The sequence below is a fragment of the Molossus molossus genome, unplaced genomic scaffold (assembly GCF_014108415.1).
Source record: "Molossus molossus isolate mMolMol1 unplaced genomic scaffold, mMolMol1.p scaffold_m16_p_10, whole genome shotgun sequence".
Lineage (NCBI taxonomy): Eukaryota > Metazoa > Chordata > Mammalia > Chiroptera > Molossidae > Molossus > Molossus molossus.
In genome coordinates, this window is record NW_023425345.1 from 52253335 (window position 1) to 52272311 (window position 18977).

Consider the following 18977-nt stretch of genomic DNA (forward strand, 5'->3'; position numbering starts at 1 on the left):
TGACAAAGGTCCACAGTTTATCAAGGTTGACAGTTGGACAGAAGCTCTGGTTTCTCTTTAAGTGGTAATTCCTCATACCAACTTTCCCCTAGTAACCTGAGTGATAGTTATCCAACTTGATCCTGTGATGATGCATGCCACCGGCATTACCTTGGCCCCCCGAGTGCTTCTGGTGCAAGTGGATGTGCCTGTGGCTGTGGTTTACATGAGGTCACATATTATTGTCTCCTCTCTCTTTTTGTTCTGCCTCTTCCCCTTAATTATTTCTTTTCTTTGTTAAACATTGTTTTGTTTTGTTTTTGTCCCTTTTTCTATTTTTTTTTCTTCCCAGTGTCCTTTCTAATTTGCCACTTTCTTTGCTGGCATCTGACCTACCAACTAATCCTGTACTCCTGTCTCTAGTGTTCCCTAGTATGAAGTTGCCATCATCCAGAACCTTGGGGTGAACACTTGTTCTAGGCACTGAAGGGGGAAACAAAAGAAGGAGGAGCCCACAGTGTACCTGGGAGATCAGTGCACATTTTGTCACTCAGGAGCATTTAAAAGTACTCTGGCCTTAAAAAAATTTTTTTTTCTTTATTGATTTTAGAAAGAGAGGAAGGGAGAGGGAGAGAGAGGAAGAGAGATAGAAACATTGATGAGAGAGAACATTGATTGGCCACCTCTTGCATGCCCCCCACTAGGAATTTGGCCTACAACCTGGGCATGGGCCCTGACCAGGAATTGAACTAGTGACCTTTGTGCATGGGTCAATGCTCAACCACTGAGCTACACCAGCTGGGCTAAAAGTACTCTGTGCCTTTGAATATAGCAAATATGCATAAGAGGAGCGCAGATGGGCAGATTAATGGATAGGTAGATCCTAAAATAATATAAAACCACTCCCACATGGCTTAGTTTGTGAACTGGTAGAGGTGGCAGCAAATGGAAGAACCAGTTCAGAAATGTGGTGAAATCCAACTTGGGATCTATAACTGCATTTTTCGAGAGAGCCTAATTACAAATAAAAAGACACAGGTTGACAATGTATATGCAGTTTTATTTGGTTTTCTGTATCTGGCTCAATAGTCTTCTAGAATGTTTTTTTCGTGATGGTCTCAAGTCCTGCTGTGAATTGAAGAATCATCTGAGGATGGCTGTTGTACTCAGGAAGAGTTCAGTTGCTGGCGATGACCTGAAGGAAAAGCCAGTTATATCCACAATCAGTTACTTCTGCCCACCTCCTTTATTTTTCCTTCAGGGTTCTTAGTTGAGTATGGCCCTATATTGGTTTATGGGGAGTTAAGAGGTTGTGGGGCAGGAAGTAGGTTTCAACTGTGCCTCCTGCATGCCCTCTACTGGGGATCGAGCCTGCAACCCAGGCATGTGCCCTAACCAGGAATCGAATCAGGACCTCTCACTCCATGGGACAATGCTCAATCTATTGAGCCACACTGGCCAGGCATCAGTGTTATAGGCACATACCCAAGACTTAGTGGCAAGGACAGACTTTGAAATGTCTGTGAGTCAATGTTCATGCCATAAGACTCCAGAATGTGTTAGAAGGCTGGAAGGCACAGGAGGGATGCTTGTGAGGCTCTCCCACCAGGCCACTATAGGTAGAGTCTCACCTAACCCTCAAACATTGTTTAAGTAATGAAACCTCTTTCCAAAGGGTAGAGCAAATCTCACATTAGGAGAGAGTGTTAGTGCCTCTTTTCTTGTCCAGAAGCATGCAGGCCTTCAGAAGTTGTTTTTCCTTTGGCTTTAACTTAGGACAACAGTGATATGTGCCTGGTTCAGATCTGTTGTCACCACCACCTTACCCTAAGCAGTAAACAATATGGTGAAGCCTGCTTGGTGAGTATGTGAAGGGGAACTCAAGATGATATTGAGGGAAAGTACGCTATGGAGGGAAGGGAAAGGAATAAAACATATGAATGTGGTGAGGAAAATTATGGCTTCTTCTGTTCAACTTTTGCTCCCCAACCCAGCCAGTGCACAGGTCTCCAGGTGACCCTGTTTTAACCAATTATTTGAGGGGACTCACATTATTCATCCAAGAGATGTAAGCAGAGACCCGGGTGAAGACTGTAGGCTTCCTGGAGACGTTACAGCCCTGGCTGGACACAAAGCTGGTCACTCCATGGACAGCATACTGGCCATTCACTAAGCAGTTGAGGGGGCCACCAGAATCACCCTGCAGGGAATAAAAGCAGAGTCCTGAAATTCTAGATATTTTGATCTTTGGGCTTTTGCTTATATCCTGCACTCCCCCATCTCTGTTTGTAAAATTCTGTACAGTTTTAAAACTCCAATTAAAATCACCACTTGCTTCATAATCCCATAATCAGGATGAATCTCTTCTTCCTTTCTTTCTTCCTTTTTTTTAAATCCTCACCTGAGGATATTTTTTTATTTTTCCATTGATTTTTAGATATAGAGTGGAAGGGAGGAAGAGAGAGAGAAAGGGAGAGGGAGGGAAAATCAATGTGAGAGAGACACATTGACTAGCTGTCTCCCGCACCAACCCAACTGGGGCCAGGGATTGAACTTGCAACCCAGGTACATGTCCTTGACTGGGAATTGAACCTGAGACCTTTTGGTCTGTGGGCTGATGCTCTAACCACTTAACCAAACAGGCCAGGGCTCTTTTTCCTTTCTAAACAACCATAGTACTTCTTCCTTTATTTTGCATTATTTATGTCATGGTCTGCCTTGTATTTTGGTTTTATAATTTGTTTCTACCTCCCACACACATCTAAGAGCTTGAGACAGGAGCTGTGTCTTACTGATATTTTCTTTCCACAATGCTAGCATAGAACTTTGAACATCTAGCAATGGTTCTCAACCTTCCTAATGTCGCGACCCTTTAATACAGTTCCTTATGTTGTGGTGACCCCTAACCATAAAATTATTTTTTGTTGCTACTCCATAACTATAATTTTGCTACTGTTCTGTTTTAGGCAACCCCTGTGAAAGGGTTGTTCGACCCCCAAAGGGGTCGCGACCCACATATTGAGAACCGCTGAAAGCTTAATAGCTTTTATTGACTTAAATTGAACCTGGGATGGGAGAAATAGGGTCTTCCAATGATTTCTTTATCTCCAGCATTTAGACCAATGGGTCTAATTAAACAGCATTTAGACAAAAGGTAGGTAGTCAACACATGTTAAACTAAACTGGGGTGAAGAGGAGAGAAAGTAATGTATTGGGGGTAGTGGTTACATGCTCAGGCTTAGAATCAGGAATCTGGGTTTATAGAATATGATCTTGACATGCTTCTTCTTACTTAGTCCCCAGAATACCAGTTCTGTAATTCCAGACATAAAATTGGAAGATATTTCTCGGGATAATCTGATCAGCATAAGAGGGCAGACCTAAAGATACTGACATTGGAAGTTCTCCAATGAAGTGGCCTAGCTAAATCACCTGAAAAAGCTGTTCGCTATAGATGAACCCCACTTAAAGTTCAGAGCTACCTATCTGCTTTTTACAACCCCACTCTGAAGTAAGAGCAGATAGTCAAGGATCGTCAAACATTTGAAGAAAGCCTCTAATGTAAAAATAAAGATCAGCCCAGCCAGTGTGACTCAATGGATTGAGTGTTGTCCCATGGACTGAGAGGTCCTGGTTTGATTCCTGGCTAGGGCACATGCCCATGTTTTTGGCTTGATCCCCAATAGGGAGCGTGCAGGAGGCAGCTGATTGATGTTTCTCTCTCACATTGATGTTTCTCTCCTTCTCCCTCTTCCTCTCTCTCTAAAAATCAATAAAAACATATTTAAAAAATAAAATAAATAAAAATAAAAATAAAGATCAAACAAAAAACGAAGGCAACTAAGATTATGCAGGGAGAAGAAAACAGACAATAAAACTATGATTAATATTGCATCCATGATACAAGAACAGCATGCTATTACACAGAACATTCAGAAAACAAAAAGAGCCATTGGAAATTATGAATTTGATAGTATAAATAAAATATTGGTAGTGTTGGAAAATAAAGTAGAACAAACAAGATATATAGAAAATAAGAGGGCCAATTTAGGAGGTAAACATGTGAATAATAAATTCTAGAAAGAGCAAATAAAAATGGAGGGGAGGAAATCAACAATACATGTTTTCAGAAACAAAGCTCTGGACTTTCCAGAATGAAAAAAATCATGATAAATGCAAATAGACCCATACCAAGACACAGACCACTAGGAATAAGAGAAGACAAAATAAGTCCCTTACAAATTAATGGAGTGTAGGGGTTGAATTAGCAATTAGTTGAGTATATATTATGCAAATAAAAAAAATAATTATTATTTTCCAGGGAAAACAAATTTATGCAGGAAATGAAAAGCAGTCTTAGAATACTTGGTTTGGTTACGAATAGCATTTTACATAATCATAATAAACATTAAATGTTAATCTAAACATTTATTTTTGGAGATTGAGGTGGTGATAGGAAAAGTTCAGGCTTGGGGGCAAGTATATATGTGTAAAAAGAAGAGATATCTGCATCTCTCATAATGCCCGAACGGAAAAATTAAGAAGCAATATAAATATATATATTTTAGAGTGGTATGGAAGCAGTAACCAAAAGTCAGCTGAAAAAAGTTGGAAGTAGTCCCTTCTGGGGAGCAAGAACTCAAGGTGTAGAAGGAACACAATGACTATTCTTTTCCATTATTAAGCCTCATAGTTTTATTCGCCACCTTAAGCAATTTAATACATATAACTTCAATAAAAAGTTAAAACTAAATTAAAAAAAGAACCATGGAGAGAGACCAAAAGTTCAAATTGAGGATTTCTTTTAAAAAGAAACTAGTGCCCTGGCCAGTGGTGCTCAGTGGTTAGAGCATCAGCCTGCACACTGAAGGGTCCTGGATTCATTTCCCAGTCAAGGGCACATGCCTGGGTTGCAGGTTCAGCCCTGATCGAGGTCATGTGGGAGGCAACCAGTCCATGTGTCTCACATCAATGTTCCTCTCTCTCCCCCTCCCGCCCTTCCTTCCACTCTTTCTAAAACTCAATGGAAAATATATCCTTGGGTGAGGATTAATAAATAAATAAATACATAAATACATACATACATAATAAAAAGGAACTAGCTGTACCCCACCTTAACTACTGCTTAGGCAAATAAGATGCTTTATTTAGATTATTGTACTCAAAACAAAACAATTAAACCTCTTCTACCCAAATTCTAATAGGGGTTTGAGAGTATTTCTGGGCTATTGGACAGAAGGGTAATTGAATTGTGTGTGATACTATTGTTTTATGTTAATTGACCTGAAAAGAAACAAAGGCTCCAGCGAGATGGAGGGCATGGCTGAGGATTTTAGGACAGAAGGAAGAGATGGACAAGAGCTCAGTGGGAGTACATGGATTGAGTAAGAGGAGCTCAGAGAATTCATTCTCTGGAAAGGGGTTGGGGATACAGAAGTCTGAAAACCTAGAAGGCACACTATTTGGAAAACTCCAGTGGGAAGGGACCCAGAGACACAATTCTTAAAGAACTGTCAATTTGGAGTGGCAGCCAGAAGAGAAGTGCTCTAGTTTTCAGAATTCGAGACCCTGGGAGGGAACAAGAAATTTGGACACAAAAAGAACATGCATGCATAGAGATGAGCATGCATAGAGAAAAGACTACATGAGAAATCAGCACAGTCACCATCTGAAACCTAGGGAGAAAGGCCTAAGAAGAAACCAAACCTGCTGACCCCTTGGTTGGACTCCCAGCTTCCAGAACTCACACTTCACTGACCTGATCTTAGTTTCTTACCTACGTGATTGTTGACCTCTGAAGCAGCAGAATGTAACTACCAAGTTTCGACTAAAGGTCACAAGGTTTAAGCGCCTGGCAGGCTAAAGATAACATTTTAAGCTAAATTCTGTTTCAGTTTCTGAGCCATAAGGCTGGATGACCCCCTTGGCTACCTTTCTTTGAAACTGGTTATGGACAACTGGACTCTTCAAAAATGTCAGTGTCATGAAAGACAAAAAATAACGTAAAATAAAATAAAAGTAAGGGACAATAAAGAGACTAAAGAGATATTTCTATTATTAAAAAAATAAAAAGACCCCGGGAGAGAGCAGAGGCAAGTGGATTAGCTCAAAAAGGTTAACCCTTAAGAGGTTACAGGTTAACCTGGCTGATGAAGACCTGAAAGAGGTTGCCTTATGCCTTTGTTTCTTTTTTGCCCCTCCTTGCATGTAGTCCTAGGATACAGGACTTTTAAGTTTTAACACTGGGAAAGTCCTGGGAAAACTGGTCACCTTACTTCCATAGTACTAAGCGCTCACAAAAAACGAATCTTTTGCTTCTAGAATTTTAGCCAGCCTACCGGTTTCCTGCTCGCTTCTCTTTTTCCTTCACCTAGTTTGGACCTTGCATTTAATCTGCAGTCCTGTCCTTTTGCCCCAGTAATGCAGGAAAACCTAAATCCTGGATTATTCCATTCTCTACAACTGGGTCTTTGAGTGGTTATTGAATGGTTATTGTGTGATCTCTAACCTCAGCTATCAGTAATATTTTGGAGGCCAATCTGTCTCCCATTCACTTTAATCCAGACCCATTCAACCCTTTACTCTTCATTTTCAGCATCCAGTCTAACTCTTAGTTTATGAATAAATAGAAGCAATAATGCAGAACACCTGCCAACTTCCACCTACCCAGCATGCACACACTTTCATGTTTATGCACATTTTTATGTCCCTCTCTCTGTTCAAAGCCAGCTCCATCTATGCTCTTGGTTCCATTTTTTTCTGTCTTCTCTGGGATCTTTTGCCATCCATTTATTCTCTCTCTTTGACTCTACAGGATCATTCTCTCTCTGCCTATTTAACACACTCAATTTTCTTCCCTCTTAAAAGATCCACCTCCTTCTTGACTTCTCATCCTTCTTAAAGCTACCAGATTTTTATTGTTCCTCTCTTTCAAGCACTCAGTATTTATGTTATCACAGTTCTTCTGCTAACTCACTGCCTTTTTCTTTTTCTAGCAGTTTTTCCTGGGGAAGGGGGACATCTCAGTTGTTGTTAAGGGTACCTCTATTGGCCAGTTTGGCTCAGTGGATTGAGCATCATCCCATGGATTGAAAGGTCCCCATTTGATTCCTGGTCAGGGTTGTGGGCTCGATCCCCAGGAGGGGGTGTGCAGGAGGTAGCCAATTGATGTTTCTCTCTGACATTGATGTTTTTATCTCTCTCTCCCTTACTCTCTCTAAAAAAATAAAACCAATAAAACCCTTTTTTTAGAGGGGTATCTCTAGCCATCTTTCTCCCCTAGGTTCCACTTTCTTTAGATTTGATTTCTTACCAGTTAACTATACCAGAAAATCCCACAGGGATCTCAGACTCAACTTATCCAGAACCAAACTCATTACCTTGCCTCCCAAATCCTATAAATCTTGTCTCATTTAAGGGAGCAAATCCTTCTCTCAAGTCACTTAAACCAAATGCCTGTAACTCATCTTATATCCTCCTTCTTCCCTCTTCTCCACTGTCCTAATTCAGGCCCTCAAATTTCTTGCCTGGATAATTCCAGTAGTTTCCTAATCAGTCTCCCTGTCAACCTTACCATCTTCAAAAACATGATTATCTTGTCATCAGAGAGTGCTTCTAAAAGGCATATCTGATCATGCTGTTCTCCTGTTTAAAATTCTTCAATAATTTCCCAGTACCTAAGTGATAAAGTTCATGTCCCCAAGCATGACATTTAAAGCCCTAAGTCATGTGGCTCCTACTTGCCCCTAGGGTTATCTCCTGACATTCCCTAGTATGATGATAGTTTATGTTATTCTAGCTCAAGAGGCCAGCAAACATTTTCTGTAAAGGGCCAAATAGTAAATATCTTAGGCTTTGCAGGCCATACAGTCTCTGCAACTACTCAATTCCACGAAAGCAGTCATAAACAATATGTAGTAAACAACTATGCTATTTTCCAGTAACATACTTTTTATGAACATTGAAATTTTATATATTTCATGTGTCATGACTTTCATTTCCCAATCCCCACCAACCATTTAAAAATGTAAAAACCATTCTTAGCTCATGGATCAAACAAAAATAGGCAGCAAGCTGGATTTGGAGGCTGTGGGCTTTGATCTCTGCTCTAGCTGGCAGTAGGAAACACCCTATAATTCTCTATGTGTCCTACCTAGGTTCTTGGCCCATACATTTCTTCATGCTATTCCCTTTCTCTGAATAGCTTTCCCCTTTTTCTCCAGTTTAACCTTCAGGACTCACTACACACTCCACTCTCTCAGGGAAGGCAAATCTTTTCTGACCAACAGATAGAGGTAAGTACCTATTTTTTGGACTTCCATATCACCTGGTACTTATCTTTATTTTAATACTTAACCATATTGTATTACAATGTTCTATAATATGTCTGCTCTTCCCATTCCTCCACTGTGTTTGATTTATCTTTGTGTCCCTAGCACTTAGCACAGTGCCTGGCATTTTATTTAGTAGATAATCAAGAGCATTTATTGAATTGCACTAAGAAATCTATAGATGATGTATTGCTGATTGATCTTGTCTAAATAGAAGATTCTATTATTCATATATATAAGTATATATATAATAGTGTAAATATATAGTGTAAATAAATATATATATTTACACTATTATAAAACCATTTGTGTACTTTCCCCTGCTATATTCACCTGTATGTACAGCTGTAAATACTAAAGGGCAAAAGGGTGGTAGTAGAGGAGCTATAAGCATAATTGGACAACAATGAGGTATCACCTCACACCTGTCAGAATGGCCGCCATCAACAAATCATCAAACAACAAGTGTTGGCGAGGGTGTGGAGAAAAGGGGACTCTAGTACACTGCTGGTGGGAATGCAGACTGGTGCAGCCACTATGGAAAACACTATGGTGTTACCTCAAAAAATTAAAAATTGAATTTCCATTTGATCTAGTGATCCTACTTCTTGGAATATATTCTAGGAAGCCTGAAACACCAATCAGAAAGAATATATGTACCCCCATTTTTATAGCAGCACTATTTATAATAGCTAAGATCTGGAAACAGCCCAAGTGCCCATCAGTAGACGAATGGATAAAAAAGCTGTGGTACATATACACAATGGAGTTCTATGCAGCTGTAAGAAAGAAAGATCTCTTATCCTTTGAGACAACATGGAGGGACCTGGAAAGTATTATCCTCAGCAAAACAAGCCAATCAGAGAAAGACAAATATCACATGATCTCACTTAGTTGTGGAATATAATGAACATAATGGTCTGAGGAACTGGGTAGACCCAGAGATGTGGAAGTAGGGTACAGACTGACAACCCTCAGAATAGGGGGTGGTGGGGGGAGGGAAGAGATAAAACACAGAACTTCTATATGTATGTGTAACTGATGAACACGAACAACAAAGTTGGGTATGGGGTAGGGGGGATGAGGAGGAGGGTGTCAATGGGAAAAAAAGGAGAAACATCTATAACAAAAATAAATTAATAAAAAAATTAAAAAAAAAGAATAATTGGGATTGATGGGAAGGGGGCTACCTTATACAAAATTACAACCACTCCAGGCTTAGCCCCACTGCATCCATAAAAAATCTAGGTCATGAATAAAATCTAAACAGCACACACATTTACCAACACAAATGTTAGGCCATGTACAAGCTTTTGAGGTGGGGGCTTTAGGCAGGATGCATTTTAAGATTCTTTTCAACTTTGGGATCCTGTAAGCATAGAGTTACAGCACAGAATTACTCTCATTCAGAAACCAGAGTAGACAGTTGAGCGTGTGCATGGGTTGTGAGTAGGTGTGGAACAGGAGGTGAGGAAAAGGTGGGGTATGGTAGGCAGAGAGGGGAGGGACCTGGGTGGGACTTTGGACACTTCCTACATGTATTCACCTGGCATCCAGAGCGAACTCCATCTCCTCCAGCGCACACCATGGTGTTCTTCACAGTGGAGCCCCAGTAGGAGGTGCTGGAGCAGGTGGCGTAGTCCACAGTGGGCAGGTAAGCCTGCTGCAGGGTCTGGGCCAGCTGCCCATTGGCTGAACAGGACACACAGCATTGGAGATCAGCCCAAATGCTGTCTAAGGGAAAACCTTCCACATCCTCCCAAACTTTCCCCAGCTCTGATGAAAGCTGAACTCAGGGAAAGCTCCTTCTCTCTGCCCGTTGCATGTCATACATAGATCCTCCTCTTTTCGCTGTATGGAATCTACAGGCCCCTTCCTTCAGGGAGTCATCCTTGATTACTGTTCCCTGGCTCTAAACAACCAATCTTACTCCTGCTTTTTTTTTTTTTTAAACTCATGAATACCTCTAGTTAAGTAACTAGAATTATTTGCTGGTAACTTATCTGCCTGTCCTGCCTTTTCCTTACACTGCAAACCCCAGGAAGCAGAACTAGGACTGCACACCCTTGTTTCTATTTTTAAGAGCTTGGTGCAGCTTTTCTTTATTTGTGTTCTTTGACTTTTCAAAGCCTTTGCACATGAATTATTTCTTTGGATCCTTACAACCCTTTCCTGTTAAAGACCATGAAACTGAACCACAGTGACATTAAGTGAACTGAGAGCAGAGCTGGATTAGAAGTTTGTCTCTCAGCTCCAGGTTTTCTCAGTAGACTGGTTCTCGTAACAAGGTCTGGCCTCTCTCAGAGCTCAAACACTGCCTGGTGGCTGATAGACTTCTATGTCAGGCCTACCATCTCTGGATTTCTTAACTATCTCTGCTCATAGCCTCTCCCACTTTGTACGTTATCTGAATGACATTCCCTACCAGAAATCTTCCCATGACAACCAGAAGAAGGCTGAGGCTTCCTCTGCATTGACTTTTCTGGACCTACAGGTACCCCTGGTTCACTCACTCCAACCCAAAACCCAGTAACTATCTATGGAGGTAGCATGATGTTATAATGACCACAAAAGTGGGAGCTAGGATACCTGGGTTCTGGCCCCAGCTCAGTAGTTAATAACTAGTCATGTGATCTTGTACAAGGTCTTTAATTCCTTGGGCCTCAGTTTCCTCGTGTATAAAATGAGAAGTTAGTACATAATACTCTTTTACTAATAAGTGTCTATGAAACTCTGACTTGATTCCATGGCCTGTTCTTAGCTTGATTTCATGTCTCATTTATTTTATCTGTGGTTCCTTTGGTTTCTGGCCCCTGGCTATGAATACCCAGGACCAGAGAAAATTGTGTCCTAGAAGCTCAACTAATCAAGATTCATGTGGTAGATGGTGCCCATGTAGATGACTTACTTCTGGTCCTGCCCCAGCCTGTGATGTAGCAGGGACTGTTGTTAGCCAGGATGGTTCCCTCGCGGGGCAGTACAGCCAATTGGACATAGTTGTTGAGGGTAACGCTCTGGGCCAGGCGCAGCAGGGCGATGTCGTAGCTGTGGGAGGAGAAGAGACTACTCACTCGTGGCATCAGGCTTCAGGTCAGCATATGGGCAGGCCCTCACTGAGCCTTTGTGTCCCCATAGAGTTGGAAACCAGTGATTTTGAAGAAGGAGGGGGCTGACTTGCTAAGTCTCAAACTTGAGGCATTATACATTTGGATTGTTAGGACATTATATATTTAATAGCAGCACGTGCTGGTGAGGTCTTGGTGTTGTAGTCTAGCTCTGGTCCCTGCAACCCAGGGGAGTGGAGCTTACATCTTTCAGTTGTAAGTGGGGAATCAGGAAGGAGCAGAGTGGTGTGATGATGGTAGCAGAGAAGTTCTCAAGGAAGAAAGATGTAAAGATCTGTGTGGTTCTGAAAGCTCTGCAGAAATATACCAATTACTTGAACCGATTCCAACCCCCATATTCTATAGAATTGACCCATTTTGACAACTTCTTTTCCAAAAGAGTACATACAGTTCATTTTTGGAGGAGTTTTCTTACGTAAGATTTATTTTAAGAAATTTACTTTTGCTGATGGAGTGTATTCCATAAATTTAATAATAAATAACAATAAAAACAGAAACATTCAACTCTGCAGAGGAGCTTCAGGTGATCCAATCATGTAAACCAGCCTAGATCAAATAAATACCAGAAATCTTAAAAAAAATTCTCAAACTCTCCAAAATCTAAATTCTCACAGTCCTCCTGAATGAATGTGAAGGAAGCCAAAACCCTGTTGTTAGTCAGCCCTCCACCTCCCAGCCCACGGCCAGCCCAGCCTTGCCCGTACCCGGCAGCCACATTGTTGCTGTTCCAGTATGGATGCACCACGATCCTCTGCACACTCACGTACTGCTCAGTACCGTCGTTCTGGCTCAGATTGTGGTCTCCAACCACCACACGGAATGTCATTGAGCTGGAATGAGAGAAGGAAGCACTGGGTGATTCAGGGTGCTCAAACCTTCTCTTTCCCCCTTAGGGAAAAATTGGGAAGCCAGATTATATCTTATCTTTAGGACAGGAACTCATTTTATCTGGCCCAGGCAAAGGAAGGATGAAAAACCTTAGATGATGAAGTAACAAACTCTCTCATTTCCTAATTCACTAACTTGTGGGAATGACAAGAACTACCGCACCTTCATTTTCCCAGTTTATTAAACTAAATATCATGAGCTGAATATCTCATGAGAGAGGTGAGGTGAGCATAAATGACATAATGTCTTTTGGCCCACAGAGGGATTTTTGAGGAAAGTATAAACTTCTAGACCAGGAATTCTTAAGCATGGCCCCTAGACCAGCAGCATCAGCATAACCTGGAAACTTGTTACAAATGCAGATTATCAGGCCCCACCCTGGACCTACCAAATCAGAAACTGCTAGATGGGGCCCAGCAATCTTTGCTTGCCAGGAGATTCTGATACATGCTCAAATGAGAACCATTGCTCCATAGGAAAAAACTGTTAGCAGCCATGTATCCATAGAATATATATATATAGGATATATATTCTATATGCTTCCCACAGGCCCCCAAACAGCCCCTTAAAGTCTTGCCCTGAGTGGTTAAAGATACATATTCCTCCAGAAGGGCCAGACCCTTCCCCTCTCAGGGGCTCAGTAAAGCTGATCTTTGTTTTTCCTCACCTGTCTACACAGTGAGCAGCTGTCATCACCCAGTTCTGTCTGATGAGGGTACCTCCACAGGTGTGATACCAGTTACTTCCGGATCGGTACTGGAGGGAAATCTAGATGGGGAGGGGAAAAAAGGAAGAATAAGTGGTGTTTCTTAAAAGGCTTTGTCCTAAAATACATGTTACTCCTTTAAATTCCTGCCATCCCTCAGAACATTCTCCAACTTTCTGGGCTAGAAATGGCAAATAGGTTTCATTTGGCCTGTCAATTGCTATTGACTGATTGGTAGTGGCTACCTGGAGTGGTGGTGAGAAAGGGGGTGTAGATGATCTAGGATCAGCAGGAAAGAGAGCTCCATTGTTTGGTGGTGTTTGCTGGGTACATAGGTGGGTTGGGGGAGGTAAAGGCATACACACAGAGTGTATTTGGGCCCCCAACTCTAGGTTGCTGCAGAAGGCCGAAAACTCAGGTCCTTCTACCTCCATTTCCTCTTGGGAAGGAAATGTAGCTATGGACTTGCTCCATCACTAAGACCCACAAGCTTAGGTCTCAGAGCTTCCCCTCCAATGTTTTCAAGGTTTACCCTGTCTCCTACTTCAGGGAATATTTAGAAATACCATTGGAATGTTCATTATTATCAGTTCATGTCTCCTCCTTCAGCACCTCACATTACACAATAGCTCTACTCCTGAAAACTGGGGATCAAACTTTAGTAAATTAAATTTAATTCTAATTGCAGTGATTCCTCTCAATTTGCCAGTTTTATACATTTAGAATTGATTAAATCAGAGCCTAGCTGTCCTGTTATGAAAATGGAAACTCTTGTCCTGGATGGTTTGGCTCAGCAGTTAGAGCATCGGCCTGCGGGCCAATGAGTTGCAAGTTTGATTCCAGTCAAGGGCATGTACCTTAGTTGTGGTTCGTCCCCGGCCCTGGTGGGATCACGAGGGAGGCAGCCAGTTGATGTGGCTCTTTCACATTGATATTTCTCTCTGTCTCTCTCTCCCTCCCTCCCTCCCATTCTATCTGATAATAAGTAGAACGATATTCTCGGGTGAGGAACAAAAAAAAGAAAATGGAAATTCTTTAAATGGCCAAATAAACAACATGCTCTACTTGGGGGCAGGCGTGCACTTGAATGTGTGACACATACCGTGTGGAGGGGTGTGTGTGTGTGTGTGTGTGTGTGTGTGTGTGTGTGTGTGAATGTTTGTTAAGGTATGTGGAGTCTGAATTGCGGGTCTAGCACACAGTCTTGTTAATGTGGCACAAGTGGTGTTGCTGGGAGTGTAAATGTGATTTGTGTTTAGGTGAGTACCTTGGAGAGTGAGTGTGGTTGGTGTTTAAATGCCCTTCTTCAAGCCTTTCGCATTTAGAAAAACCAGCTAAGCCTGGTCCCATTCATCTTGAAAATCTAGAATCCAGGTAGTTAGTTAGAGAGCTTCCTGTTGGTAAGGATATACACTAACACCTGTAATACTGTGTATCAGTGCCTGGGCAACTCTTATTTTATTGGAAGTCTGAGGCTGTGAAGATTCACCCACCTGAGAAGGCCAGGAATTCCTCCGGGCCTCAATTCCTCCAACTACCCGGGCGTTGGTTTCCGGAAAATCCTGGGTGCTGTGTCCTTTGTGGGGCAGAAGAAAAGTGAGTGATGACTAAGCATGGGGTCAGCCCATGGTGGCGGTGGAGGGTAGTTGTGCTTTGTCTGCAAATTCACAGTTCCATCCTAGCAAATGAGCACCACCTCCCCCTGCCAAGTTCTCTGAGCCCTTGTTGAAAGCAGGGAACTCTGAGTGCTTTCTGCTTTCCCTGGGTGTCCTCAGAACTCTGGCGTGCTATGAGAGGCCTACCTCAAATCACCAGGCTAGGGCCTCAGAGGCAAATTGTGGTCTCAGTCTTGCTCAGGGTCATTCCTTGGCCTGAGGGGACCCCCCTTGTTTCTCACCCCTGCCCCAGTCCTCGGCAGGATTCTTCAAGGGGCAGGGACAGCAGTGCTCATCCCAGCCAGGCACCTGCTGAGGATGTCTTCCTGATAAGGGGGGTGGTAGGGAAGCCCAGACCCCTGGGAGAGGCTTCTCTCTGCTTCATGAGGGGCCTGCATGAAGAGTTGCCCTGACCTTTCTTATCATGGGCCCTAGGAGAATAAAGATTTCGCTGGACTCAAAGGCAGTGTCCCACCTGCTCTGGCGTAGAGAGCAGGTCTGGGCTTAGGGATAGCTTTCCAACCCTCCTGCTCAAATTCCTCTCCCTAGAACTCAGGCCACATGACCCACTCACCATAAAGGACCAGGGTGGCAAAGACCAGTAAGCTCAGCATGTTGCCAGCGGAGTAGACCACTGTCCCTAACCATGAACCAAGCCCTCTTTATACTCCTCTTATCAGCAGCTTTGCTGACCTTCCTGCCAGCTGGCAGAGCTGTGGGTAGAAGGCAGGGAAAAATCACAGGTGACATGGAAATATAAATGAAAAGATTTCTTTTCAAGTAAGCTAATTTATCTGTTATTCAAAGACAGAACAAGGTCAGGGCTGAATTAATCACCTTCTTTTAGTTGAAAAGCATCCAACAAAGTCTTTTTCAGAAATAAGATGGAAATTCAGGACTGGTTTTTCCCTCAGGGTGCTCCCCTTGTAGTCTGTCACTGCCCCACTGTCCTTGGCTCTACAAGCACAGAGACCTCGCCTGTGCACTAGGAGGTGGGAGCAAACGAGGTTGGAGGAGGGAAGAGTGGTTAGCAAGAGGAAGGAAGAGACAGCAACATCTTCCTGTGCACAGAGGGAGATGGGGCGTGTACATATGCCTGTACACATGGAGTCATAGGTGTAACTGCAGGGAGGCAAAAGCAAAGTAGGCGCATTGGAGAGAACTCTTGTGGAAGAGGGTTGGGGAGACTCAGATGGAGAGCTGAAAAGAGAGCTCCTAAGGAAAATGTGCAGAGAGTTAGAAGAGGGAGCCCTCAGGGCAGGGAGATAATTTGAGGGTTACAGGGTAGAGGGCAGGGGGAGCAGAGGTGAGGAGCAGGCATGTCCTGCAGGAGATGAAAGGCTCTGCCCATCAAGGTCAGTAGAGGAGGAAAGAGGGAGATGCAGTGTGCCTTGAGGTAGGCAGAGGACTTTGGGTTGGGAAGCCCCAGAGCAGAGGACTATGGGTGGAGAGTTCTTTTCAGGCAGAGAGAAACCAGGAAGCTTGGAAGCCTAGAGGGAAACAGCAAAATTACCAGGTCCCTAAAACTGAAGGATTCAACTTTTCATGTCTGTGCGTGCAGGAAAGGCCTGGAAAAAGCTGTTAGAAGGCATTCTGTACAGTCATCTTTTCGGGTCCTTGAGCTATTCAGGGGAATTGCACTATGATGCTCGGGTACTTTGGAGGGCTCCCTCTCCAGCCCAACCCCCAGCATTCTAGCACGAAGGAGAGCTTGGGGAGGAGGACTAAGCTGGAATGGGGAACCAGGGCCTCTTTAGTTACTCTCTTTCCACCTCTGCCTCCTTTGGAGAGTGAGGAGACAGCTCTAACCCCAGGATAAGGAATTTAAGAGGAGGTTTTAGGGCCTCCTATAGGTTACCCCTCACCATCACATACTCTAAAGCGAACCTTTAAGGGCAGGGCCAATATCACATCCATCTCTGTACCCAGGGCTTAGCCCAGAGAAGCCCAATCTATATTTGCTTAAAAATCGTACTCTTTAAGCTCTGGCTGGGTGGCTCAGTTGGTTGGAGTATTGTCCCATACACCAAAAAGATTGTGGGTTTAATTCCTGGGCAGGCACATACCTGAATTGCAGGTTTGATTCCTGGTTGGGGCGTGTACAGGAGGCAGCTGATCAATGTTTCTCTCTCACATCAATGTTTCTCTCTCTCTCTCTCAAATCAATAAAAACATATCCTCGCCCTGACCAGTTTGGCTCAGTGGTTAGAGCGTCAGCCTGCGGTCCGGAGAGACCCAGGTTCGGTTCCTGCTAAGGGCACGTACCTCGGTTGCAGTTTGTCCCCGGCCCTGGTTGGGTCGTGTGGGTGGCAACCCACTCGATGTGTCCCTTTCACGTCGATGTTTCTCTCTCTCTCTCTTCCTCTCTCTCCCTCCCACTCTATCTGAGCAAAATATCAGGTGGGTGAGGATAAAAACAAACAAACAAACAACAACAACAACAAATATCCTCAGGTGAGGATTATAAAAACAAAACCAAAACAAACAAACAAACAAACAAAAAACACACAAAAAAACCCCCCAAACTCTTTAGGACTGCATTGAAGACCCTCACAACCAGTGCCTAATCTACATGCCCTGCATCACCTCCTATGCTGGTCATACTCTTTTTTATTCTAACTCTTAGGGGTAGGTATAGATTGTGACTTTGGCTTAACCTTTTATTTTATTTATTTACTTATATATTTTTTGTGAGGGGAGGGAAGAATTTCTCTTTCTTTTAATGTTGCTGATTGCTTGAGGGCAGATAGAAAAAGCAGAGGCATCATGAATGCTGAGTCTACATTTTCTTGGTGTACAGATAACTTCAGTGGATGTTATTCTGCATCACACCAATGAGGAAAAGATCCTGGAAATGCATAACATTTGTGAAACATTGTTTACAAATCTCATGCATTTTCCATGGCACTGGGGACCTAGTGGGGCTGTGACCCAAAGAATTTCTATCCAGATGGGATGCATGTAGCTGGAACCTTCTAACATTGTATCCCACACTTCCCCAGGCCACACTAACTTTGAGAAGGACACTCAGAGTATAACAATTAGAATGATAACAAACCATGTTTGATGCAGAGGTCTCAGATAGTGGAACTATTGGGACCCCAAGCTTCTCTCTTCCCTGGCACAGTCCCTGGTGGCTTCTGTGTTCTACTTGGCACCGTTTAAGTTCTCCTGCAGCTACCAATGCATAGCTCAGCTCTTGATGGCTACGGAGTCACATTCCACCCTCTAGGGAAGGCGAAGTCTCCATTGCTAACCCCAAACCCCAAATTTGCCTGGTTTGAGGACCACTGATTTGGTTAAAAAATTTTTTTGTGTTAATCCTCACCTGAGGGTATTTTTTCACATTGATTTTTAGAGCGAGTGAAGGTGGGGTTGGAGAGAGAGAGAGAGAGAGATTGGTTGCCTCCTGCATGTATCCTGACCAGCGTTGGGGATCAAACCTGCAACCCAGGCACATGCCTTTGACCAGAATTGAACCTCAACCCTTTGATGCGTGGGCCAACGCTCTAACCACTGAATAACACTGGCCAGGGCACCACTGATTTGGTTTAAAGACAGGGTGGAATTTGAAGAAGAAGAAGGAAAGAAGTTAAAAGTCATCATTGCCTAGGAGAAAATCCTTCTTTTGTGATCTTTCCCTTCCTTAGTCATACTTTGGGGTTCCATTCTTCCCGCTGTCAGGCTTAACTTAAAAAAAAAAATTTAAATTTATTTTTCAATTACAGTTGACATTCAATATTATATTAGTTTCAGGTGTACATAGTGGTTAGACATTTATATAACTTAAGAAGTGATCCCCCATACAAATCTTGTACCTACCTGACACCATATATAGTTATTACAATATTATTAACTATATTCTCTAAGCTGTCCTTTATATCCACATAATTATTTTATAATTGACAATTTGTTACTTCTTAATCCCTCCACCTTTTACATCCAATCCTCCAACCACAGTCCCATCTGGCAATTATTAGTTTGTTCTCTATATCTATGTGTTTCTGTTTTGTTTGTTTATTTTGTTTTTTATATATTTTTTTAATCCTCATCCGAGGACATTTTTCCATTTTTTGTACAAACAGAGTGGGAGGGAGAGAGAGGAAGAGAGAGAGGGGGAAACATCGACGTGAAAGGGACACATCGAATGGCTGCCACCCGCACGACCAACCAGGGCCGGGGACAAACTGCAACCGAGGTACATGCCCTTAGCGGGAACCGAACCCGGGTCTCTCCGGACCGCAGGTGGACGCTCCAACCGCTGAGCCAAACCGGCCAGGGCTATTTTGTTTTT

At 42.9% G+C, this 18977-nt stretch overlaps 1 protein-coding gene across 1 annotated transcript; it reads right to left on the reverse strand.

Annotated features, from left to right (window-relative positions):
- Positions 1-1038: 1038 nt before the first annotated feature.
- On the reverse strand, positions 1039-15309 carry CELA1 (chymotrypsin like elastase 1). Its single transcript, XM_036252310.1, has 8 exons — positions 15258-15309; positions 14522-14604; positions 12990-13090; positions 12139-12264; positions 11218-11354; positions 9856-10001; positions 2030-2179; positions 1039-1174 (listed from the first exon to the last, which is right to left on the reverse strand). The coding sequence occupies exons 1-8, from the start codon at positions 15295-15297 to the stop codon at positions 1157-1159; spliced, it is 801 nt and encodes a 266-aa protein (XP_036108203.1). The 5' UTR covers positions 15298-15309; the 3' UTR covers positions 1039-1156.
- Positions 15310-18977: the final 3668 nt, after the last annotated feature.